The 27,491-nt window shown below is 42.1% G+C and overlaps 1 protein-coding gene across 6 annotated transcripts; it reads left to right on the top strand.

The window, feature by feature from the left end:
- Positions 1–114: 114 nt before the first annotated feature.
- Positions 115–27,466, top strand: fbxl8 (F-box and leucine-rich repeat protein 8). 6 transcript variants are annotated; one of them, XM_041192593.1, is made up of 8 exons: positions 115–250; positions 1,220–1,543; positions 4,414–4,499; positions 4,779–7,202; positions 9,333–9,479; positions 16,424–16,483; positions 20,571–20,782; positions 26,396–27,466. In XM_041192593.1, the coding sequence occupies exons 7-8, from the start codon at positions 20,646–20,648 to the stop codon at positions 27,372–27,374; spliced, it is 1,116 nt and encodes a 371-aa protein (XP_041048527.1). In that variant the 5' UTR covers positions 115–250; positions 1,220–1,543; positions 4,414–4,499; positions 4,779–7,202; positions 9,333–9,479; positions 16,424–16,483; positions 20,571–20,645; the 3' UTR covers positions 27,375–27,466. The 6 variants fall into 6 exon arrangements, 5 of the variants coding, with proteins under 5 accessions (XP_041048527.1, XP_041048525.1, XP_041048529.1 ...); XM_041192591.1 differs by lacking the exon at positions 16,424–16,483; XR_005943628.1 differs by lacking the exons at positions 16,424–16,483; positions 20,571–20,782 and having other exon boundaries at positions 26,396–26,514.
- Positions 27,467–27,491: the final 25 nt, after the last annotated feature.

Genomic DNA, 27,491 nt, shown 5'->3' on the forward strand with positions numbered 1-27,491 from the left:
GCGAAGCGGAGACCGCCCTATGTTTTTAAGGATGCCGATTTGCATGGTGGGACTGAGATCGGCACATGCGCATTTCAGACTCGGCTGGTTCCGGCCTGAGCTCTGGAAGGTTCCCTTTTGCATTGGAGACTGCTTCTCCAGCGCTCGTTGTTGTTGGCGCCTCCTGGACAAGTGGCCTCTGGTCCTATTGCGAGCCTCCCCCACCCCACCTCACCTCCCCCTCCCAACCAAATCTAACCTGGAAACAGAGGTAAGGAAGATGGGAGGGAGCTCACGGGAAAGCAGGAGGTAAAGATAGAAGCAAAGTGAAGGGAGACAGGTAAATAGGCTGGGAAAAGGCGAGTTACACTGAAGAAAGATGGAGCTTTGTACTTCTTCAAAATAGTGCCATGAAATCTTAAGAGGGCAGACAAGGCCGTGCGGGCTTAATGCCTAATAGGCAGAGAAGGAGTAGCAATAATGGAGCTGGAAAGAGGAAGTTGCATTTATGAAACGCATCTTTAATTTCATAACCAATGATTTCCTGTTGCAGTGCAAGTCACTCATGCTGCAGTAGCCATTGTGCGAATAGCAAAGTCCCATTCATTGTAATCGGATAAAACATTAGTTAACTTCCTTTAGTTGAGGGATGAAAGTCAACCAGGAAACCAGCAGCACTCCCAGCTGCTGCAGCATCTTTTAAGACACCAGAACAGGAAGGCAGGATCTCACTTTAATATAAAAACAGAAAGTGCTGGAAAAGCTCAGCAGGTCTGGCAGCATCTGTAGAGAGAGATAAACATTTCAAGTCCAATATGACTTTCTGTTTTTATTTCAGATCTGCAGCATGTGCAATATTTTGCTTTTATCTCAGTTTAGTATCTTTCATCAGGAAAGACAGTGCAGCGCTCCCAACAGTTCTGCACTTGAATGTCATTCTAGATTACTTGCTTAAGCCCTGGGATGGGGCTTGACCTGCATCCTTCTGACTTTGAGGCTGGCATGCTATAGATTGTAGCCAACTGACACTAATGAGAAAGAAATAATCAAAGAAAAAGAGACAGTTTTCTTCAAGCATAGTCAGCACTTGTGGAGCTGGTTGTTAGAAAAGTTTCCATTTTGAGCACTACTGAATCAGACTATTTATTGGGATTTTAGACCTATTGTTGAGGCTGTCATTACTTGAGTAAGTCATGAGCAAATGTGTTCTTAAAAAGTATTAAAACATTTTTCCCCACAGTTCTAGATTTTGCTTCAATAACATTAACTCAGCCCACTCCTACCAAATTGAACGGGAAAATGCAGAAAACACATCCGGCCATTGTCATTTTACTTCACAATTTCTTCAATTCTGCATATTGCAACAGTGTAAAGATCGCCAGTTGGAATAACTGTTCAACAGTGGAAAGTTGCCAAGTCTTGATAACTTTGAGGGTGTGCGTGACATGGTTAAAAATTCAATCCAGAACTGAAGGAGCTGACAGAGAAGGCATGGAATGAGTATTTTTCAAATAGTGAGAGACCTTGCTTCACAACCTAGCTCGCTCCCAAACAGTGAGACAGCGTAAGTGGTTATGGTACTGGGTTTGTAACCCCAAGATCAAGAGTTCAAATCTCACAATGGCAAACTATGAAACAATGTAACTTCATCTGAAACAGATGGAAACGGGTTTGTACTCGAAAGAGTTACAATGCTTCCAGATTAATAAACCAAACCATCTCCAGTTAGAGAGATAGTGATAAATTTTATTGTCAGGAGAAAAAGTTTTGGGTTTGCTAGTCTGGAGACACCAGAGTTCAGCTGAGACACTAACTTTAGAAAAGCCTGCAAAAAGAAAAAGTGGAGATGGATAAATCTGGTAACTACAGGCCAATCAACTTAATGTTAATGGTGGGAAAACCAAGAAAGACCTTTGTCAAAATAAAATTAACTCTCACTTGGAGAAACATGGGTTGATAAGTGACAGACAACATGAACTTGTCTGATGTTGTCTGATCAACCTAACTGAATTGTTTAAATAGTTGTTTTCTGACCAGAGAAGTATTCCCCAGGGATTGGTATCAGAACCGTTGCGTTTCTTGTACAAGTAACCTGCAAGTAAAATTTCCAAGTTTGCAGATGATTCTAAACTTGGCAGCATAGTAAATATTGAGTAGGATAGCAGTAGACTTCAGGAGGGCAGAGACGGATTGGTGAAACATGCAGACACATATCAGATGCAATAGAATGCAGATAAATATGAAGTGATATACTTTGGGTAGAGCAACATGGGAGAAGGGTATAACCTAAAAGTGTAATATTTAGAGGGTTTTCAAGAGCAGAGGGACCTGAAAGCACATATTCACAAATTTTTAAAAGGTGACAAAACAAGTTGATAAGGTGGTTAAGGAAAATATCCAGAATACTTGTCCTTGTAAATAGAGGTGTTAATTCAAAGGCAAAGAAGTTCTGCTAAACCTCAAAAAAATTATTGGTTAGACCTCAGCTTGAGTACTTGCACCACAATTTTGGTATTTTGGGCACCACAATTTTGAAAGGATGCCCTGTTTTTTAGCAAGGGTACAGATGAGGTTTACCAGGATGATACCAGGGATGAGGGACTTCTGTTATATGGAGACTGGAGAAGCGAAATACTTGGAGCAGAGAAGGGTAAGGGGAGATCTAATGGAGTTATTCAAAATCATGAGTTTTGATAGACAAAGTAGGAAGAAATTGTTTCCTTTGGCAAGTTGGTTGGCAGCAGATGTCACAGATTTAAAGTAATTGACAAAACTAAGGGGAAATAAAGATAATATTTTTCACACAGAGGGTTGGTAAGATCGGGATTGCAGTATCTGAGAGTGTTAAATTCCATAGGAAATTTGAAAGGCAATTGGACATGTACTTGAAGAGGATCAGTTTGCAGGGTATTGTGGAGGAAGCTGGGCTCTGGGCTTAAATTGGACTGCTCTTTCAAAGTTAGCACAGGAATGATGGGCTGAATGGTCTCCTTCAGTGTTGTAAGGTTCTGTTGGTTTCAGTTCTGCCAGTGTTACTATATCTATATTCACTAGGATATAGATGCTGCTGGACATACTGCACTGCTTCAGCTTGTTTGTCAGCCAAAATATATGCAGGTTTTATGTGGAGTTATCAACAATTTAACTGACGGTGAAATGTTTCTCCCCTCTATCTATTTTTGAAATGAAACTTGGATCAATAATTCTGTCAATAGGGAGAGGAGATTGGTGTCCTAATCCAGAAAGCCAGGTGGTGAAGGATAGAACTGGAACCAATCTTTGTTTATAAGTTTTATTTACAAAGTTACATACTACAAAAATACACCTCTTAACCGAGCCACCACATATTTACTTAATAGAAGCACAGGTGAATCGCCAGTTAATGCCCACCCCCTGCACACAATTACGATTTCCTTCTCTCTCTTTAACTAAAAACTAGAGTTTGCAGTTGCAACTAAATTTTCAAAACAACCTAAATCAAGGAACTCCATATTCTGTACAAAGCATAACGTTGCAAGATGTCCCTCTACTAGGACCTCTAACAATTTCTTTGTCCAGGCATTACTTTTCATAAGAGGCAGTTGATAACTTGCATCCATTCATTTAATTTTAGATATTTTCTTTCTCTCTAGCATTTGTTTCAAACCAGCAAGGTGCATTTGTAATCTGTTCTCACTCACTCTTTGTGTATTTAATCCCACAATGAACTATTATCTACATAACATTCGATGGGTATAAAACTATCTTCAATACTCCCGTTACACAGAATCTCATTTAAAATATTTGACAAATGGAATCCCAAATCCACTGCCACCACAGTGTTTCAGCAGTGCACTTTTAATAGTCGTTTTTATTTCTTAGCTTCTGTAGCTAAAGGACATTTCCCATTTTCACCCAGCAGCAATGTTATGAAGCCAGCTCACTAGAAGGCAGATTAGTATGTAAAGCATTGCTAAAAATGACTAGTTTCATGTTCTGTCCTTAAAACATTCTCCACTTGAGGCGGTTTCATCCTAGCACTTAATTCTAATACATTAAAACTAGTAGATAAAAACAAAAAACTGCGGTTGCTGGAAATCCAAAACAAAAACAGAATTACCTGGAAAAACTCAGCAGGTTTGGCAGCATCAGCGGAGAAGAAAAGAGTTGACGTTTCGAGTCCTCATGACCCTTCAACAGAACTGAGTGAATCTAAGGAGAGGGGTGAAATATAAGCTGGCTTAAGGTGGGGGGGTGTGCCCCCCCCCCCCCCAACTTCTCTCCCCCCTACCTTAAACCAGCTTATATTTCACCCCTCTCCTTAGATTCACTCAGTTCTGTTGAAGGGTCATGAGGACTCGAAACGTCAACATTAAAACTAGTATCTGGTCTACTGAGTCCACAATCTGTTCAGTTAACCAATTAATCTTCGCAATTGCTCTGACTCTTTTTTAGATATAACTTCATCTTTCTGCGATGACCCAGCACGAGTAACCCAGACTGGACTAACATTCTTTTAATAGGATTGACTTAAAGTTACAGTAAGCCCCTGCTTTAAGTTATTTCATATTGTGTCTTTCTGCTTTAACGTGGTGAATATACTGAGCCGGTATGCACGCCGAACGTTCTGACTTTTGCATTAACATCATTTTGCACTGGGCCTTGCGTAGTGTTGCAAGAACTGATTGGTGCCACCTTGGAATGAGTGCAAGGAGACTGTTCGATCGTGTTCTGGACAACAGCGGCTTTTACTGAAAACTCTGCAGTACAGTGCTGCACGAAGAAACACTATACCCAATGTATTTTTCTTTTTTTTCCAGGGGTAAAATTGAAGCCTGGAATGCTCACTTTTATGCAGTACAGGTGCAGTTCCTGACTCTGCAATCCTCTTTTCATTTTGGAGCCCCAGGTGTGGTTGCTATGGAGCTTTGCATTGGGTGAGGCAGGGAGGCCATTTTAAAGTCGTTGAGAGAGGCATTTGCTGCAGGTAAAATTAGTTACATTGGCTCAGGGGCTCGTTTGGGTGAAAAATGCATGGTGCAGTACTTACCCTTCAGGAATCTGACTGCAATTTTCTGATTAATTTTGGAGCCCTGAGTGTGGCCTTGTTCAACTTTGTAACCTCTGGGTGGAGGCAGGGGGGCCATTTTAAAATTGTTCGAGATTGTTTCAAGCTTGTGATTTAGTCCTTCAATCCCTTGGAATCACGCTTAAACATGAGTCAAAAACATCGAGCAAGTGATGGTAGTGAATCTGCTGTTGCTAAGAAAACAAGAAAAACTATCTCTTTAGAAATGAAATTGGAGGTTTTGAAACGTTTTGAGGCTGGAGAACGAGCAGTGGCTATTGGCAGAGCCCTTGGCCTACCTCCTACGACAGTGAGAACAATCCGTGGTTATGCTGACAAAATAAAAAAAAGTGCACTAAGTGTTACACCTTTCAGTGCTGGCAGGATAAGTAGGAGTAGAAGCAGCATCATGGAAAATATGGAAAGACTTTTGGAAGTCTGGATCAAAGACCAAAACCAGCGCAACGTGCCTCTTAGTTTGATGGTCATCCAATCAAAAGCTAAAAGCTTGTATGATGAATTACAGAATGAGCAGGGTGAGAGTTCACAGTCAGAAAGTTTCAGTGCTAGTCGTGGTTGGTTCGAGCGTTTCAAGAAACGTTCCTGTTTGCACAACATTAAAGTGACCGGTGAAGCAGCTACTGAAGCAGCTGATGAATTTCCTTCCCAATTGAAGAGAATTATTGAAGAAGGTGGCTACTCACCAGAACAAGTCTTTAACTTTGATGAGGTAGGGCTTTCCTGGAAGCGTATGCCACAGAGAACATATATCTCCAAAGAGGGGAAGACCGAGTGTGCCAGCAACCACAAACGATCACATGACACTGTCCCTGAAGTTCAGCGTGAAATTATCACCTTGGCAAGGGAAGTTGGCTTTGATGAATTGGAAGAGGCTGACATGGTGAAACTGCTTGGGTCCCATGGAGAGAAATCATCCAGTGAAGATTTAATGCAACTAGAGAGTCAACAAGCTGAAGAGGAAGTTAGCACTGAAACACCACCCCCTCGAGTTTTGTCAACAAAACGACTGTCAAGAGCTTTCCAACTCATTGAAGAGGCAATGGAAATCATCACAGAGAATGACCCAAACAAAGAGCGCAGTGCCAAAGTGAAGCGTGCAATCAATGATGGCATTAACTGCTACAAGGAGATCTACCGACAGAAGAAAAAGGAGACCATCCAACAGTCCTTGGATAAATTTTTCAAGGTCGTTGACGATCCTGGTCCTTCGTCCCATTAACTCCACCAGTATCTGTCTGTTCAACCTACGCTGCCTTCAATTCGAGACCAAAATCACTCCAGCTTCAGTCATCGAGTTTGTATATGCAGAAGACGTTTTATGTGCACTCATCTCAGAAAGCATATGAGAAAATGGGCCTTTCACTAAATACCTGGAAAATGAAGGTCCTCTTCCAACCAGCTCCCAAAGCACAACACCTCTCCCCATTGATTAAGATCAATGGTGAGATCTTAAACAATGTGGATCACTCTCCGTATCTTCTGAGCTGCTTCTTGATGAAGGCAGACATTGACAACGAAATTCATCATTGCCCCCAATGTGCCAGCTCAGCCTTCAGCTGACTGAGATTAAGAGCATTTGAGGGCCAGGTTCTCAAACCTGATCCTAAGGTCATGGCTCACCGGGCAGCAGTGATCCCTGCAGTCCTACCAATGCTTCTGACACCTGGACCACCTGCAGCAATCACCTCAAAGCACCATCAGCAGTGCCTTCACAAGATCCTTCAAATCTAGTGGCAAGAAAGGCGGTCCAATAGCAGTGCCCTCTCCCAGTTCAATATGCCAACCATTGAGGCATTATCACTCAATACACCACCTGCACTATAACACTTTCGGAATGCCCTCAAACCATTCCAGAAGAGCTCAAATATCCCCACTGACTCATGGCAGCCCCTGGCTGCTGACTGACCAAAATGCAGCAGTTTCATTTAGGAAGGCACTAAACACATCGAGAGACTTCGTTGGGAGCATGCAGAGGTGAAGTCAGGGCGTCGAAGAGAGTGCACAGACTTCCAAAGAACTCAGCTACCTGGCCCTCTAAGCAATATCTGTCCCACAAGTGACAGTGTCTGTAGATGGTGCATTGGACTTCATTAAAGCAGAATGGAAGCAAGTCATTCTCAAACCTGAGGGACTGTCCAAGAAGAAAGGCAGAGTGGTGAGTGTTAACTAATTTGAATTTATACCGTATTTATCTTTTGTATTTAATGATTTATTTTACAAGTTATTTCTTTTAGGAATGTACAGTACTGTACATGTACAGTATTTCAACATGTGATTAGTTTTTCCAGATGAGAAATGTCCAAAAGGATCTAGCTCCAGTTTATACATTGATTCCTATGGGAACCTCTGATTCACTTAAAGCCGTTTCATTTAAAGCCACAATTTAAAAGAATGCAATGAAGACTTTAAGTGAGAAATTACTGTATTCTAGACCTACTTTACTTAATATCTAAACCAACATAGTTGATAGTCCCACAAGCTTGACAGCCAATTTTAAATTCTGCTCTAACCTTATTAACAAGATGCTTCTCAAATTCCACAATATTCATAAGGAATTAACAGATCGACAAATCAAGATGCCTGAAATAGTGTCGTCTTTACTTCCTTTATGATGCTAATAAAATGTTCTGCTTTTAGCTGAATACAATCTATATTCAGCAAAACAGATCTCACCAAAACATACCTTATCCTGGAGGCATCATTCAGGCCATCAACACATTTGTTTAGTCTCCATAGTTTTCCTTCTGCATCTGTTGCCTCTTTGGGTGGTTTCAGAAGCACATCACTCTGAAAAGTATCAGCCTGCAGAATTGGAATTTTTATACGATTGATCTATGCTCCTATGAACATATGGTCAAAGGAGCCAGAAAGACTTACAATGACTGTTCCAGCTCTGGGAGAGTCTACTCTAACAGTTGTATCACAGAGTCACTCTTCAAAACCCCTAGCAACTAGCCTCGCTTTAGCTTTACAAGTCCTATTTTCTAGCCTTTTTTCTAGTACAAAACTCTTGTGACAAAGCTGGTTGATCCTTAGCGTTTATTGTGGTACCAAATATCTCCAACTATCTAACTCACTTTGTTTTGGCTCTGTTATTAGGTTATCCTCACATTTATTGGTAGCCACCAAAACTTCATAGTCATAGGAAGTTCTGTTCTGAGACTGTTCTTGGCCTTTATTTCATTGCCTAACCTAGTTAAATTATGGCCCTTCCACTTTTATGTCAGCTATCGGAGCTCCTACTACTCCCTTTTGCACTATTAGAGGCTCTTCCCCAGTAAGTAATCATTTTCTTACACCAGAGTCACTTCTAGACCCACTATCAGTACAGGCAGTATGCTTTCCTACTCTCTACTCTTCCACCCAATTCTGCCAGTCCATGACTTCCCTTCTTGACCATCATCCTGGACATGCGATCAATATTGAAACTTACCAGTTGCTTCTCTTGCTTATCACATAATTGTCACATCCCACCACTTATTCAATCTCTCTGGAATGTATGTCACCCGAATACCCACTCTGGATTATTGGCCTTTAGCCTCATCCACAAACATTCACTCCCTCCACCACCGACGCACAGGAGCAGCAGTGTGTACCATCTACAAGATGCACTGCAGGAATTCACCAAGGCTCCTTAGACAGCACCTTCCAAACCCATGACCACTACCATCTAGAAGGGCAAGGGCAGCAGATAGATCGGAACACCACCACCTGGAAGTTCCCCCCCCAAGTCACTCACCATCCAGGCTTGGAAATATATCGCTGTCCTTAACTGTCGCTGGGTCAAAATCCTGGAACTCCCTTCCTAACAGCACTGTGGGTGTACCTATGCCACACGGACTGCAGTGGTTCAAGATGGCAGCTCACCACCACCTTCCCAAGGGCTACAAGGGATGGGCAATAAATACTTGCCTAGCCAGCAAAGCCCACATCCCAGGAATGAATAAAAAAAATACTGTGTCGTGTGTGTCAAGATGACTCACGTTACCACTATCCAGCTCTTGGTCAACTGCATTCTGTACTTCAGAACCCTCATCATAAAAACACATGAGCACTTAAAGCACTTGGTGTTTTGTTTGCTTCTATCAGCAGCTCAGAGTCCAAGATTTAATCCTGGTTAATCGTGAGGAATGAGACTTAACAATTTGATTGCTATATTTGATAAGTACTAGCTTAACAGGACATCTATTCCCCATGATCTTTTGTTATAATGTACTAAATCTTCTGAATTGAAGCCTGTTTCAGATGGTTAAACAGTGCCTTGGTATGCTCTGATTTCTCTCAGGTATCTCAGCCCTGATGAAAGCCTGTCAACTTGCTTGCAAAGCATTCAAACGTGCAGAAAAAAAGGCGAACTGCTGGTACCTTCTAGAGCAGGAGGACTGTTATACAGAACTGAAGGCAGTTTGGGATATTGTACATAGACTAGTAGGTAGGAACTCAATCTTTCAACCATCTGAGTGAATTCTCTACATGAATCATGCCTGGATGATTGTCACCTTGCAGTCTGGTTGATCAGCTAAAATTTTGTGCAGCATTTCATCAATCACTGCATGATTCCTTTTACAAAATCCATTGCTGAAAGGACTTTCAAATATAGTATTTATGACCATGAATTTCACGTGTTCACCCATGTCTCTGAACAAATCATTGGCAAATTCCCCTCAATTATCAGTTTAAAAAAATTAGCTAGTGGCTCAGGTCTAGCCCCTATCCATTTCTACATGATCTTATATACCGAATCACAGAATCACACAGTGCAGAAGAGGCCCATCGAGTCTGCACTGACACATGAGAAACACCTGATGTACCTACCATTTACCAGCACTTGACCCATTGACCACTTGAATGTTATGACGTGCCAAGTGCTCATCTAGGTACTTTTTAAAGGATGTAAGATAAACTGCCTCCAACACCCTCCCAGGGAGTGCATTCCAGACCGTCACCACCCTCTGGTTAAAAATGTTTTTCTTCACAATCCTCCTAAACCTCCTGCCCCTCACCTTGAATTTGTGTCCCCTCGTGACTGACCCTTCAACTAAGGGGAACAGCTGCTCCCTATCCACCATGTCCATGCAGCTCATAATCTTCTACACCTCGATCATGTCGCCCCTCAATTTTCTCTGCTCCAATGAAAACAACCCAAGTCTATCCAACCTCTCTTCTTAACTTAAATGTTTCATTCCAGGCAATATCCTGGTGAATCTCCTCTGCACCCTCTCCAGTGCAATCACATCCTTCCTATAATGTGGCGAACAGAACTCCACACAGTACCCCAGCTGTGGCCTCACCAAGGTTCTATACAACTTCAACATGACCTCCCTACTTTTGTAATCTATGCCTCGATTGATAAAGGCAAGTGTTCCACATGCCTTTTTCAGCACCCCACTAACTTGACCCTCTGCCTTCAGAGATCTATGGACATACACACCAAGGTCCCTTTGTTCCTCAGAACTTCCTAGTGTCATTCCGTTCATTGAATACTTCCTTGTCAAATTATTCCTTCTAAAGTGCATCACCTCAGACTTTTCAGGGTTAAATTCCATCTGCCACTTATCTGCCCATTTGACCATCCCATCTATATCTTCCTGTAGCCCAAGCCACTCAACCTCACTGTTAACCACCTGGCCAATCTTTGTGTCATCTGCAAATTTACTAATCCTACCCCCCACATAGTCACCTATGTTGTTTATATAAATGACAAATAATAGGGGACTGAGCACAGAACCCTGTGGTACGCCACTGGGCACTAGCTTCCAGTCATTAAAGCCTCCTTCTGTCATCACCCTCTCTCTCCTACAACTAAGCCAATTTTGAATCCACCTCATCAAATTACCTTGTATCCCATGTGCATTTGCCTTCTTTATAAGTCTCCCATGTGGGACCTTGTCAAAGGCTTTGCTGAAATCCATATAAACAACATCAATTGCACTGCCCCCATCTACACACCTGGTCACCTCCTCAAAAAATTCAATCAAATTTGTTAGGCATGACCTCCCTCTGACAAAGCCATGTTGACTATCCCTGATCAAATGATAAGTTTCATCCTTACTAAATATTGTAAAAAGTCTAAATCTGGTCACCAGTTTGATAAAGTCTAGAATGACAATATTTCTGCCTTTGTCCCATGCCTTTAGATGCATGGCAACTATCTCAATAAAGTGCTAATAGAAGACTTTAGATGCAAGGCAACATTTGATATTTTTTCTTAAAATACAGATTTCAGATTTCTCACTAATCTGTTCCATTAGCCTCTTACTCTCTTCATCAACTATGCCTGCATTTTAAAGCAGGACTTTCAACTTTTGAGCAAATTGGCTGTAACTTTAAGACAATTAGTTTTTTCCCCTTGCTGATTCTCATTTCCGTTTTTTATTCATTCATGGGATGTGGGCTTTGCTGACTAGGCCAGCATTTATTGCCCATCCCTAATTGCCCTTGAAAAGGTGGTGGTGAGCTGCCTTCTTGAACTGCTGAAGTCCCTATGGTGTAGACACATCCACAGTGCTGTTAGGGAGGGCGTTCCAGGATTTTGACCTAGCGACAGTGAAGAAATGGCGATGTATTTCCAAGTCAAGATGGTGAGTTACTTGGAGGGAAAATTCCAGGTGGTGGTATTGTCGAATCGCGACACAACTACAAGAATACTGAGTTGTTAGTAACAAAACTATATTTATTCAAGCATGCTTGGGAGTAGGCTGCTCAGGACACCACACGTGGTTCCTAGTCAACCTAACTCCCCAAACAGAGAATCCAGCATTGTTTATACAGCTCATAACAGGAAGTTCATACCATATAAGGTCTGTACATCAGGTAATCACTGTTATGTCATGGTTAGCATGTACACAGGGCGAGCGTGGTAATACAATTACGGGCGGATGGTACATTTCACGATAAGACAGGAGACAGTTTAACTACAGCTATGTAGATAGAATAGAGTGACCTTAGGACAGGACAGAAAGATTACATAAATTACCATATCAACAGATTTAATCAGGACAGCATTGTTTTGTCTAGCACATAAACAGGACGCAGTTGTAACCACAAACTTTTCGAAGATACCCCGCGTGATTAGTTTACACAATTCGAAGATACCTCGCATGATTAGTTTATACAATTCCTTACTGCAATATAAGCACTTTTAGATCATTAATCCATTAGACACTTTAGTTGACTAAGGCTCTATTCCACAGTATACCCATGTATCTGCTGTACTTGTCCTTCTAGATTGCAGCAGCCGTGGGTTTCGAAGGCGCTGTCTAAGGAGCCTTGGTGAGTTTCTGCAGTGCATCATGTAGATGGTATGCACAGCTGCTACTGTTCGTCAGTGGTAGAGGAAGTGAATGTTTCTGGAAAGGGTGCCAATCAAGCAGGCTGTTTTGTCCTGGATGGTGCCAAGCTTCTTGAGTATTTTTGGAGCTGCAGTCATCTAGGCTAGTGGAGATTATTCTATCTCACTCCTGACTTCTGCCTTGTAGATGGTGGACAGGCTTTGGGGAGTCAGGAGGTGAGTTATTCATTCCCAGCCGAACTCCGAGGGCAACTCCTTCCTGACTGACTACCACTGTGCTGCCGGCAGCCCTACTGGGTCTGTCCTGCTGGTGGGGATGATGATAGTGGTGTGTGGGACATCATGTGTAAGATATGATTCCGTGAGTATGACTGTCAGGTTGTTGCTTAGAAACCGTCCTGATGCCATTAATAATTTTCTAACACTAGTGAGAAACATCAGGTTTTGTTACGGGCATACAATAATGCCCAAGGTAGGTAGATCCACTGACTTTCCAAAATCAATGACCGCATCATGCTCCGTGTCAAGTTTCATTTGTGTCCTTTTCATCGAAGTGGACTGAAAAGCACTGGTGTCTTATTAGAAACCACATCAGTACTTATAGTATGGCTTACTGCAGCTATTTTACAAGAGATTACTACACTCTTTAGTGACCTCAAGGTGTTGCCATTCCCAAACTTATAACACATGGCAATGTTATATTCCTTAATTTGTATTGATTCTCACTACTTGTAACCAATCTGTTTCACATACTGAAGTGCAAGCAGTATCTAATACTGTACAGTTAAATAAGTCTATGACTAACAATTTCAGCACAAAGCTGAAACTCCTTGTGACCAGGTTTAATTTATTCAGATTCATCATTATCTTCATTCTGTTGCTCAGAGTTCTCTTCATCATGTCATTTCAAGAACCCTGCCTCTTCACTTTGAGACGTTATTGTATTCCCTTAACAAAACCTGATGTTTCTCACTAGTGTTAGAAAATTATTAATGGCATCAGGAGGGAAGACAGTGGCATAGTGGTATTGTCACTGGACTGGTAATTCAGAGAATGCTCTGGATACTGGGGTTCGAATCCCACCGCGGCAGTAACGACCTAGAATTAAAAGACTAAAAACCCATCTGGTTCACTAATAAAGGAAGGAATTAAGGTCCTTACCTGGTCTGGCCTACATGTGTCTCCAGGTCTGCAGTAATGTGGTTGACTCTTAAATGGCCTAGTTATATCAAACCTCTAAAAGGTCAATAAAAAGGACTAAAACCGGACGGACCACCCGGCATTGACCTAGGCACTGGAAACGACAGTGGCCATATTGACTCTGCATTTGGGGGTTTCAGAGTGTCTCACAGACGATTCAAGCAACAGCCTGACAGTCATACTCACGGAATCATATCTTACACACAATGTCCCAGACACCACTATTACCCATCACCACCAGCAGGTCAGGCCCGCAGAGGCACTGGCGGCACAGTGGTAGACAGTCAGGAAGGAGTTGCCCTCATGGTATCAAACATGGGCAAGGAAACCTTCTGATTACCACGTTCCCCCCCCTCCAGCTGATGAATCAATACTCCTCCATGTTGAATGCCACTTGGAGGAAGCATTGAATGCACACAATATTCAATGCCCATTACCAAGAGTGGCTCGACAGCACCACCACAGACCGAGCTGGCTGAGTCCTAAAAGACATAGCTGTTAGACTGGCTAGTGGTGGAGGTAGCAGGAACCAACAAGTGGTGAAGGAACCAACAAGAGGGAAAAACCTACTTGACCTCATCCTCACCAATCTGCCTGCCGCAGATGCATCTGTCCATGACAGTATCAGTAGGAATAACCACTGCACAGCTCTTGTGGAGACGAAGTCCCATCTTCACATTGAGGATACCCTCCATCATGTTGTGTGGCACTACCACTGTGCTAAATGGGCTAAACTTTGGCCAGATATAGCAACACAAGACTGGGAATCCAGGAAGTGCTGTGGGCCATCAGCAGCGGAATTGTACTTAACCACAATCTGTAACCTCATGGCTCAGCATATCCCCCACTTTACCATTACAACCAAGCCAGCGGATCAACCTTGGCTCAATGAAAAGTGCGGGAGGGCATGCCAGGAGCAGCACGAGGCATACCTAAAAATGAGGTGTCAACCTGGTGATGCGACAACACAGGACAATTTGCATGCCAAACAGCATAAGCAGCAAATGATAGACAGAGCTTAGTGATTCCACAACCAATAGATTAGATCTAAGCTCTGCATTCCTGCCACATCTAGTCGTGAATGGTGGTGGACAATTAAACAACTCACTGGAGGAGGCAGCTCCACAAATATCCTTATCCTCAATGATGGAGGAGCCCAGCACATCAGTGCAAAAGACAAGGCTGAAGCATTCGCAACAATTTTCAGTCAGAGGTGCTGAGTAGATGAACCATCTTGGCCTCCTCCAGAGGTCTCCTGCAACACAGATGCCAGTCTTCAGCCAATTCGATTCACTCCACGTGATATCAAGAAACGGCTGAGGCACTGGATACTGCAATGGCTATGGGCCCTAACAATATTTCAGCAATATTACTGAAGATCTGTGCTCCAGAACTTGCCACAACCCTAGCCAAGCTGTTCCAGTACAATTACAACGCTGGCATCTACCTGGTTATATGGAAAATTGCCAAGCTATGTCCTGTACACAACAAGCAGGACAAATCCAACCCAGCCAATTACTACCCTATTAGTCTACGCTCGATCATCAGTAAAGTGATGGAAAGGGTCATCAACAGTGCTATCAAGCAGCACTTGCTTAGCAATAACCTGCTCACTGATGCTCAGTTTTGGTTCTGCCAGGGCCATTCAGCTCCTGACCTCATTACAGCCTTGGTTGTCACCCATCCTGACTTGGAAATACATCACCATTCCCTCACTGTCGCTGGGTCAAAATCCTGGAGCTCCCCCCACAACAGCATTGTGGGTGTAGCTATACCACATGGACAGCAGTGTTTCAAAAAGGCAGCTCAGTACTACCTTCTCAAGGGCAATTAGGGGTAGGCTGGTTTAGCTACTGATGCCTACATCCCATGAATGAATTTAAAAATCAATGCCTCGCTGCTCATTTGAAAGTTCTGGCGATGAAACATTTACTTCTGATTTTATTTCTTGTAGGAAGCTACAATGCTAAGTTCATACCTTATTCACTCTTTGGTAGGGAGATATACCTTGTTCACTTATCCACTTCATTCTCCCTCTGATCATATAGTTTAGACTGAGTCAATTGGAGGGTAACCATACCCTGAGAATTTCTACTTGCTTTCTGCCATTTCCCACAATTCCCCTTGGGATTCGGTTTCCAACCTTCACTTGTCGGCAGCCTTTCTCTGCTACCATGTTCTAATCCAAAAAGTCAAGTGGTGAAGGTAAACTGGAGCCAATCTTTATACACTTTTGTAATTTTATTTACAGAGATATACACTACAAGCATGCAGCTCCTACCCACACTATCACAGTTTCAGTTTGCTCCTATTTATATAAGCACAAGTAGATCCTCAGTTAATACCCATTACCTGTGTACAATTAATGCACAATTAACAATTGTATGTTACTTGGTTCAAGTTGATCCCAAGTTCCTGCTTCCAGATAGAAAGCTATTTTTAGCTGTGAAAGAAGTTGAAGATAAGCACGTTAATGGGTTTATTAGTGGAACAGTTGTACTGGTTAATATACCAGACCGACGGGATGTCTTCAGTAATGGTGGCATGAAAGGGAAGGACACTGCATTAATCGAAAGCCACTTAACAGTGTCCTCAAGAGTAATTGCTACTCACTTTCAACCATAGGCGATGTTCTGGCTGAACTAGCAAAAGTGAAAGAATTCATCACTATGAACTCAAAAATTGAACTTAGCGTGAGTTGTTAGCTGAAGAATCTGCTGCCTATCATTTCAAGATTGTTATGAAAATACATTGTGAGCTGCAGAGATTCCACAACAATGTATTTTCAGGGAAGCTGCAAGCTGTAGAAATGCCAAAAGACACGAGGCATTTAAAAAAGAAAGTCAGGAGGGGATTATTGTTCTAATGGTGATGTTTTAAACTAGATTACAGATGAACAGGACCACAGCAACTGAAGGATCCAGGGAAGCAATGCTAATAAAAAGGTATCAGAGTGAACCAGGATAACATGAAGTTAAAGGAAGAAGAAGGGAAGAATGTGGGCCTTCAACACTCTGAGGATGGGGTCTAACCAGATGCTACAAATGAAGGATCCAAAGAATTCTTAGATTGACTAACTACATAAAGGAGGTCTAGACTTGCCCAGATGTAAGCCCTTCTCTCAGTGAGCTATTGAAGATAGAACATGATGTTACATAGGATGAGCAATGGTATCACAAAAAATAAGTTTGGCTATGAGACAAAATAAAATTAGGACACAAATCATGCAGAAAAATCAAAGGTGTATAATGTAATTACTCATGGTCTATGAAGGAGCATGGGCATCTTTTCTGTCAGAGAGAAACAAGTGGTTATATAACTTGAGGGGCACTCTGCACCATACATGGGCCAAGGCAAGGAGGCAGGCCCTCATGAACTACCACAGCCAGTTTAGGGATTGACCCCGTACCGTTGGTGTCATTCTGCAGCACAGTGTAGCTAACTGAGATAACTGACCCCCCCCCACCGCCACTTCCACCATTCCCAAAAGAAATGGAAAAAATAATGGTTAAATTGAAAACAAACTCATTGCCACTGTGCCTGGAAAAATTAACATTGTACTACTTTGAATATTGATCACAAGTCATTTGAAGCCAAGTTTGGAAAAAGAATTGAGCAACTGCAGAGAATAATGTGCAACACTCCAAAATTGCCAGTGAAGGAGGCAAGGAAATGTTTCTTACTGACATGTTAAAGTGGTCTAGTAGTCCCACACTGCCAGGGGGAGCTAATGATGAGGTTGTGCCAATAGACTCAAGTTGGAAACAGCAAAAATAAATAAACATCAGGTTGCTGAATTACTTATCCCTACCTGAGAATGGGGTGACTGAAAATGTTAGAAATGGTAGTAAGCAAAGCTCTGGCGTGCTGCGGAGTGAAGTGGCTCCCGGGTATTGAAAGATTATGATGAACTGTGTGCACAGGATGGTCTGAAACTCAGCAAATTAAGTAATTAAATCACTACCTGAGATCGGAGAAAGCCTGGAGACCATGTTGAAAGCCAGAAGTATCTTTGGCGAGCTGGAGAAGTGATTTAGTGACCTCTAGTGGAGATAGAGACATGCATATCTAAGTGTGGTAATGAAAAGTGTTTCAAACTAAAGAGTAAAATTAACCAAAGTGCAACAACCTAGCTTCTATAGCTACACAGCTACAACCTGTGCACAAAAGAGACAATGGCTGCTCTTCAATGAATGTGGACTAAGCCAGCACAGCTACAAGAAGCACAGGCAAAAAACACTCCCAACAACACCATGAAGAATAAGCTTGTTATCTTGAAGATCAGGAATGATGGAGCAAGGCTGAAACCTTGTATCAAGGCATTTACCAGTGACTTTGTAATTTTTTTAACTGTTTCTGGCGGAGCTATTGAACTGAGTCTCCTGTTGGAAGTATTGGTGTGTACACATTTACTGTCTTTTGAGGAGGGAGATATATTGTTGAATTGATACTTCTGAATTAAGTGACAGTAGAACTGTTGTGCCTCGCCTGGAGGTTTGTATGATTCACAGCTGCAGTGTAGAATTAAGGTGGGCACTAATGAACAGTGGAGTAGATACGCAACTGTTTCTTAAAATCAATCTATTGCCCCAGATTTTGATGTCTGCAGCAAAGGGATAGTGTTTGTTGCTGACCTTGAGAAAAACGGCCCTGAAAGTTTTTGCGGGCTCCAGAGCACAGACTTCCTCTTTTCCGCTGCCAGTTTGAATTTGGTGTCTTCTGTGGACCTGAAGTGTACAGTGACCAATCAAATTGAAGAATTCCCACAGATGACAAAGCTGGAAGCTTAAAAAAATGAAATATGAATAACATTTATATCATTATACAAAAAGCAAAATAAACATTGAAATATACACAAGGGGTTAAGGAGGAAGCTTTTTTTTTAAAAAAAGTCTTATTTCTTAAATCTGCAACAAACAATTTGCTCCTTAGGAAATGACACTTAACGATTTTTCAGAACCAGGGATGTTCAGCAATTAGACTTAGTACGTCATTAAAAGCTTAGTTAAAGTACTCCTTATTGAACAAGACTCAAGTTTTTCATAGGCCTTTAGTGCGATACTAGTTTGGTAATTAGTCTAAGCTCACACTTTAACAGTGATTTCTGTAGTGTTTCAATTGGCAAAAACTGCAACACCTAGCCTTTGTGGGGCAAGGTATCACTGACAACTTCCAGGTTTCTGTCTTTTAGCTATGCATATGCAGATGCCAGAAGAGGCTGTCAGTTTTAGCCAGTACTAATGGTGAGCATTGACAGCCTCATCGTTATTATGATAGCAAATTCTGGGCCAAAGTATATCAGTTGTTGAATGAATGAAAAATAAACATCACAAAATGCCATGTGCCAAAACTCCTGTTACCAAACTGTGTGGCCACGCTATCCTAGCTTACAACGCTGAATGCTCAAAACTCAGGCCACTGTAATGTTCACCTTCTGACCCCTTTGTACCTCAGAGTCCCCTCCACTTGATTGGCCACTGTGAGCTTTTATTTTGTCTGCACACCAGAATCTTGCACATAGAACAATGGATACCTGGAGATCACTCTGGAATCTACATGGGGCGATGGGGTTTATATTTAGGCTAACAGCTTCCCAGTAATGAACTATAGTCTTGAATCTAACTGAAGCATTCAAATGTTTAATTTGGCCACAAGCAATGTGTTCTCAAATTCTGCTGCAAAGTCATCAACCTGAAGCATTAACTCTGGTTCGGTCTCTACAGATGCTGCCTGACTATTTCAAACTGTTTGTTTATATATTAAATTTAACCATATGTAGATGGAACAGAACCTTTACAACAACAAAGGCACCACATTACAGTATAACCACTCTGAGTCAGGGAGATAACACATGGTAATTTTGAGTGAGTGTGAATCTCAATTGTTAAAGCATTAGATTGGTCAATTTGTGTTCAATGTGTAATTTCCTGAATGTGTGCTGCCAGGATGTAGCCTTGTTCATCAAGTGCACAAATCAGTAAGTCTAGGGCACATTCCTCACAATTCTGTTGATTAACTTTAATGGACGGAAAGTCATGGAGGCCACACCTGTGGTTTCCGTTAACCAATCATGGAGGGCGAGGCTCCATCCTGGCAACGTACATTCCCAATATCATCAACAGTGTAAATATGACATATTGGAAAATTTGTGTCGGTCTGTTATTGTACTTCCTTCATATAAGATCAGATTTGATAGTAGATAAGCTCACGGGAGAGGCACAATATTAATAAATAATGCTCAGGACGACCTGCAGGTATATTGCATAAAAGGCTGAGAGTCTTACAAATTTATTTAGACAAAGATGTAAATGCATTAGAAGCAGTTCAGAAAAGGTTTACTAGACTAATACCAGGAATGGGTGGGTTGTCTTATGAGGAAAGGCTGGACAGGTTAGGCTTGTATCTGCTGGAGTTTAGAAGAATAAGAGGTGACTTAATTGAAACCTTTAAGATCCTGAGGAGTCTTGACAGGGTGGATGTGGAGAGGATGTGGGAGAATCTTGTGGGAGAATCTAGAGCAAGGGGCCACTGTTTAAAAATAAAGGGTTGCTCATTTAAGATAGATGAGGAGAATTTTTTTCTGAGGGTAGTGAGTCTTTGGAATTCTCTTCCTCAAAAGGCAGTGGAAGCAATGTCTTTGAATATTTTTAAGGCAGAGCTAGATAGATTCTTGATTAACAAAGGGGTGAAAGATTATCGGCGTTAGGCAGGAATGTAGGGTTGAGATTATATTCAGATCAGCCATGATCTTATTGAATGTCGGAGCAGGCTCGAGGGGCCTACTCCTCCTAATTTGTATGCTCGTAACCTATAACAATGTGCAAATTTCTATCAGCTGGATTTGAGGAGTGCCTGTCAACTGAATTACAGCCTGCCAACTGCTCATTGCTTGGCCCTGGGTATTCTAAAGTAGGTGAAATAGTCTGTGCAACCTTACAGTTCTCGCTGTGGAAAGTCTCATCTTGTAAAATGAAAGATTCAGACATGGTCTGGAAACAGTCCTGCAGTAACTAATGTCTTTATTGTTGTAAGGTACCCCTGTGCACGGTTGCCATCTCCCAAGGAGCTGAGTTTGTGTCTAACTAGCGGGCAAGCTAATCCAAATGAATGGAAATCCCCGAGGAGATCCTGGCATTGATATTTTCCTACTTGTCAGTGCCTGACAGGCACTCAGCCTCGCAGGTCTGCAGAAGATGGGCAGAGGCTGTTGTTTCTCCTGCTGTGTGGTATTATACTGTAGTGAGGTGAGTAGTCATTCTGCTGGACTTTTCTCTCCGCATGGGTTGAAGCCATTTCATACTGTCTGTTTGCAGATAGCCCTTTAAATACTGGATTAGAGTTTTACAACATGCTTCTCACTGAACAAATAAAACCTTTTTATTTTGTTTTGAATGTTCGTTGGTAGTTAGTGAACCCCCTCATCCCATTACACATTTGTTCAAATTGTTATATGTATTGTTTTCCTGTAAAACAGATACAAAATGTATAGATAAAATTATACAGCACAGAAGAAGCCATTTGGACTATTCTATCTGTGCTGACTCTTGGAAAGAGATGTCTCACTCACTTGCTTTTACCTCATAACCCTGCAATTTTTTTTCCCAAGTATGTATCCTATTCACCTTTGAAAGCTACCAATGAATCTCTACACCACCCTTGAGGCAGAGCATTCTAGATCCGAACAGCTGTTGTTATGACCCGGAAGTTTGGAAAAACAGAGATGGGTGGAATCTTCTGCCCTTAGGCTATGAGTGTGAATCAGGACCATTTTTGGGTCCTGACCTCAGTCTGACTGTCAGGTCACCTGTTAGATCTTCCCAGAGGCAGCCAATTAAGAGGCCACCTCCAGGTCCACCATCCAATTAAGGACAAAGGGCAGGTTCCTGAGGCCGAATCAGCGAGCCTGCAGTCTTGGAAGGATGGCAACCTCACGATCAGAGATGGGTGCTGCCACTGTCAGAGGGGGAACACAAGGGCATGTCCATCTTCAGGCGCCCTCTGAAGAGCTATCTGCTTCACTTAAATAACTGGTAGCCATAATTGTGAGGCAAATCGGAAGACAAATGCCATTTTGGCCTTTATTGCAAGGGGCTGGAGGGCAGGAATCAAGAAGTCCTGCTACAATTGTCCAGGGCTTTGATGAGACCACACTTGGAATGCTGTGTACAGTTTTGATCTCCATATTTAAGGAAGGATATACTTGCATTGGAGGCAGTTCAGTGAAAGTTCACAAAGTTGGTTCCTGGGAGGAGAGAGTTGCCTTATGCTGAGAGGCTGAATAAATTGGGTCTATACTCTTTGGAGTTTAGAAGAATGAGAGGGGTTCTCATTGAAACATAAGATTCTGAAGAGGCTTGATAGGGTCTACACTCAGAGACTGTTTCCCTGGCTGGGGAATCTAGAACATGGGGACACAGTCTCAGGATGGGATTAGTGTTTAGGACCAAGAAGAGGAGAAATTTCTTCACTCAAAGGGTTGTGAATCTTTGGACTTCTCTGCCCAGAGGATTGTGGATGCTCCATGGTTGACTATATTTAAGGCTAGGATAGACAAATGTTTGGTGTCTCTGGGAACCGAGGGATATGGGGAGTGGGTGGGAAAGTAGAGTTATAGCCTAAGATCAGTCGTGATTGTATTGAATAGTGGAGTAGGCTTGATGGGCCGTGTGCTTTACTCCCTGTATTATTGTGCTGCCTTGATGGAGGGGAAACCTCTCCAAAGCTCAGCCAGCAGCAGCAGTTGTGGTCCATTGATGGCTGCGGCTCTAGTGGGAGGGTGTTTAGTGTTGGAGGCCATGCAGCTCCCCAGGCCCGGCTGCTAGGCAAGCAGGATTCAGCAGAAATATCCCAGCAGTGACCCCAATGAGCCCACAAATGAGCAGTTAATGATGTACTTTGGCTACCTGCTGCTGGACGATAAGCTCTACAGGCGCTGACTCGCCTCTGGATGTGCACTGACTCGCCATGCCTTTCTCAGAAAATCCTCCTGGCCTAACCTTGAAACCCTCTCCTTAGGATCTGGAAGATTCCACCCAAGGCACCATCCATGAAAATGCAGTATACACCTAGCTTTTCTTGGCAGCATATTTTTGGGGGTAGCATAAATCTGTGCCATTTAGAAGCATATTTAAGTGCTACCAACAAAGCCTGCCCTGCAGTAATATGTGCATGTGTAATAGAGCTGAAAGGCCAACTGAGTACTTTACATATACTGTCTTATTGAGGCTGCAACAGACTGAAAGGAAACTCGTTGTGACATACATCCTGTGGCTACATACCGTAAATAGACATGTTCTTACTTGGAGGTGAGAGTGCTACTGCTGAGCAATGGCTGACACCCTGAGGTGCCCCTTGGCTCCAAATACCAACAGATCAAGGGCAGCATTTTCAAATGGGCCAGAATTCCTCCACAGATTCCATTGCTCAACAATCCAAATGGTAATTTGGTGTTTTTATTGCAACTAACATTAGGAAATACTGCTTTCACCCTGTATCGCACCCACAAACTCCCTGTGCCTTGGGCAACCTAAAATGAACGTACATTTTCAGGTGAGGTTTTTGCCCAGGAAAAATGCACACAAGTGTGTTCACTGTGACCATGTCTGCTCGGCAGCATTGCCGAATCTGGAATATCTACCCTGAGGTTTCCGACCTCATGGATCTGAAACGGCCACACCTTAAATCCAACAGGCATTGATGCTCTTAAACATGTTCTTGTAAAAATATAGATTTGTTTTGTTTGGTGGTGGGGGTGGGTGGCGATGGTGGTTAAAATAGATACACGTGGCATGGAGTTTGTTTGATAAAAATCTCATCACAAAAAAAATGACAGGATATCTGAAATAAAGCACAAATTAAATACATGGCTGTGGGTGAAAGTTGTAGTCATTTTATTTGGTGGCAATGTTACTGCAGTTGTATATGGAACTTTAGAGCAGAGCTCTTAATCAGCTAAATAAAGTGATTGACAGGATCTTACCTACAGGGTGTGTCCTAGGTAAAGACTACTTCACTGATTCCACTCTGTTTTATAAAGTTTCTCTATAAAAACATGTACAGAATCGGTTTGGCAAATGTCCTGTTTGAGCAGAGATCTGCATGTTTTGAAAGGTGAAAAAGTGAATATTTGTGAATTGAGCAATAAGGAATTCTGAGAGTCCAGATTGGAAGTGTTGGAATAGATTCTGCATTATTTATTACTCCCATGTGTGAAATTAAAAACCTGGAATATTTTAAAGCTAAGTGGGAGTAGTGCCAGGTGAACCATTACGTAGGAGATACAAGGTGCCCTGAGTGCTGGGAGAGACAAGCAGCATTATATTATAGAATAGTTCAGAAATATGAGGGATCAGACAGGGTAGAAATGCAAAGCCAATTAAGGCACGTTTGGAATGTATGTACGTAAATACACAGTGCAATAACTAAGGTTGGTGAGCTACGGGCACAGTTAGCCACATGGGATTATTATGCCATGGCAATAATGGAGGCCTGGCTACAAGGTATTAAAGGAAAGATAAGGACAAAAAAATGTTGTGGGTGAGTAGCAGTATTGATAAAAGTTCATGCAAAGGATGATATATTTGAGGGTTGAAGGACATAATCTATTTGGCTAGGATTAAGGAACTATAGAGGACCTCCCATGCTGTGTGTATACAAGACACCACCAAATAATGGGAAGGAGATATTAGAGCAAATTTGCAAGCATTACTTTAGCGATAATGGGAGAGTTTAAACCTAATATGATACCAGTCCTGTGAGGAAGGAAACAATATTGGGTCTAGTTATGGGGAATGACGTAGGTCAAGTGGAGCATGTTTCAATGGAGAAACGTTTAGGAAGCAGTCATCACAATATCATTAGGTCGTGAATAGTTATGCAAAAGGACAAAGAAAAATCAAGGAAAAAGTACTCAGCTGAAGAAGGGCTAAATTCATTGAGTTGAAGAAGATCCGGATCAGGTTGTAAAGAGCAGTGGGAGACCTTCAAAGAGTAGAGAGTTCAGGTACAGACTAGATACATTCCCAAGAAGGGGAAAAGAAGGACATTGCGTGCTGGAGCTCCGTGGATAACTCAAGATACAATATTTAAAATGAAACAGATAAAGAAGCCTTATGATAAATGTCCAGTTCATAATATAGGAGAGAACCAAGTTCAATAAAGAAAGTACAGAGGAGAGCTGATAAAGGAAATAAGAGGGGCAGAGAGAGAGAGAGAGTGTATGAGAATAGATTAGTAGGGAATTAAGTAGCTAATCCTATATTTTTAAATAAACATATAAATAGTAAAAGGGTTGTCAAAAGAAGCAGAGGGTTGCGGGTAGGAACTTATTAGGGACCAAAAGAGATTTTCTTTTGGAGGTAGAATGCATGGCTGATGTACTGAATACTTTGCATCTGTCTTCACTAAAGAAGTTGCTCCAGATGTCACAATGAAGGAGGGGATGGTAGAGAAATTTGGATAAGATAAAAATAGTTAGAGGAAATACTTCAAAGGTTGGCTGATAGAAAAGCCACCCAGTCCAAATGTGATAATCCTAGATTGCAGAAGGAAGTAAGGGTAGTAATTGTAAAGGCTCTGGCCCCTTAGATGTCGGAGTACTACCAGAAGACTGGAGATTGCAAATGTTATACCTCTGTTCAAAAGAGGAGAGAGTGATAAACCCAGCAGTTAGAGACACAGACTGATAAAATAGGCAGCTATGTGGCAGGTACAAGTTCATGCAGAGAAGTGTGAAGCGATGCATTTTGGTAGGGAGAACAAAGAATTAATTTAAACTAAATGATACAATTTTAAAAGGGGTCAAGAACAGAGACACCTACTGGTGTATATTCACAAATGTTTGAAGGCAGCAGGGCAGGCTGAGAGAGTCTGTAGGATCCTTGGCTTTATGAATAGAGGTATAGAGTGCAAAGGCAAGGAGGTTAGGCTAAACCTTTGTAAAACTTTGGTTAGATCATAGCAGGATTATGGTGTTCATTTCTAGGCACTGTACTTTAGAAAATATAGCAAGGTCTCAGAGAGGCAGCAGAAAAGAGGTACTTGAGAATCTGGGGATGTTCTCCTTAGCGCGGTGAAGGTTAAGGGGAGATTTGATAGAGGTGTTCAAAATCAAAAACAATTTTAATAAAGTAAATATGGAGAAACTACTTCCAGTGTAAAAGGGTCAACAACCAGAGGAACAAATTTAAGGTAATTAACAAAAGAACCAGAGACTACAAGAGGGAAAGAAAATCACACAGCGAATTGTTACGATTTGGAATGCACAAATGGTGGTGGAAGCAAGTTCAATAGTAATCTTCAAAAAGAAATTAAATAAATTTGCAGAGCTATGGAGAAGAAACCAGAGGTGAGGCTAGTTGGATAGCCCTTTCAAGGGACTGGCACAGACATGATGGGCTGAATGGCCACTTTCTGTGCTGTATCATTCTATGATCATCTCTATGCACTCTAGTTACATGTGACTATTGTGATTAATTCGATGATTCTGTTTCCAGTCCAGAGGGAACTGTTGAAGTATTAACTGGGCAAAGTGAAGTCTGTTTCTGTGGCCCTATTTAATCCTTTTTCATTTCATGTTCACATACAATAAGCTAGATCAGTGCTTGTGCATGATCCTGAAATGGCATTTCTGTTGGTCTGTAAACGCAGTTTTGAGATGATTAAATCCTTACTAAGCCCCCGTTTGATCCTAGTTTACAGTAGTCAACGCTGGAGCAGTCAGCCATTTGCATGTAGTCTTACAATGTTGTAGTTCAGGCTTATAGCAGGAGCACATTCCATTCACCATTTTTTCTCTGGATTGTGCCTTATTCCCGAGGTATGTTTGTACTAACAGCTTGCTGTGCTTTTGATGTCAGGTGTGACTCCGGAGATGAAAATGACCAGAATGTGCATGTATGCCGACAGTTCCAGCATAACGTAAAATACCTGAAGATTTTGTGTAATCAGTCTTTGGAGGCAAATCGCAAGAACTTTGTCCGAATTCTGCACAACCTACCTGAATCAGGAACGGATCTTTTGAGTCTTTCCATAGTGTGCACTGGCGAAAATCCTTTCTTCTATTCTGGACAGGATTTGCTGCAAAGTGTCAAAGGTTTATTCAAAACAGACTCTTGTTTACATCTCCGACACATTGACTTCCGAAAAATGCCTTTCACATTGGATGATGGCACCATTCAACTTGTCACCAGCAGAAGTCCATGTTTGGAGAGTTTATTCATCAATAATAAGACATTTGTGTGTAAGGTGACTTCAGAAACCCTTCAGGAGGCCCTGACGCATTGCCCAAATCTATCTGCTCTGGGATTGTTTTATGCGAGCCTGACAGAAAATGTCCTTGCAGAGCTGCTGAATGCCAAGCGCCCACCACTGAAATTCCTTCAGTTACAGTGTGAGCGTATGGATAAATATAACCCACCCATCCCAGCTAAGATGTGGATTGCTATGGCAAAGAGACACCCAACTCTTTCTGTGGACATGGAATTGGACCATACAGTCCCTGCTAAGAAAATACCCCAAATCCTGCAGCCTGATATCCCAATGGCTAGTATAGAATTAAACACCTTCACATTTATGGTGGAGCAGGTCAACTTTATCTCTGAGAATTACCACAACACTTTGAAAAGGGTGGTTCTGCAAACAACATCTTCTGATGAACTGAACCAGGCTTTGATGAGACTGGCATCTTACTGCCTGTTATTGGAGGAGATTCATTGCTATTGTGTGGTGGCTGGGGATGTTGTACAAGCTTTCCTCCTCCACTGCCCCAGACTCTGCAAATACACGCTGAAAACATCCAAAGAGCCACACCCCTGGCTGCCAGAAATTCTGCAATGAAATGAAGTTGGGAGTTGAGCTGCACTGTTGTCTTCTGACATATAATGGAATCATCCATTGATTTTGCTGTATTAAACTTAACTTCAAAAGTGTGCACAGGATCTGTTTTGCAGGGAC

Source organism: Carcharodon carcharias, chromosome 7 (assembly GCF_017639515.1).
Source record: "Carcharodon carcharias isolate sCarCar2 chromosome 7, sCarCar2.pri, whole genome shotgun sequence".
Classification (NCBI taxonomy): Eukaryota; Metazoa; Chordata; class Chondrichthyes; order Lamniformes; family Lamnidae; genus Carcharodon; species Carcharodon carcharias.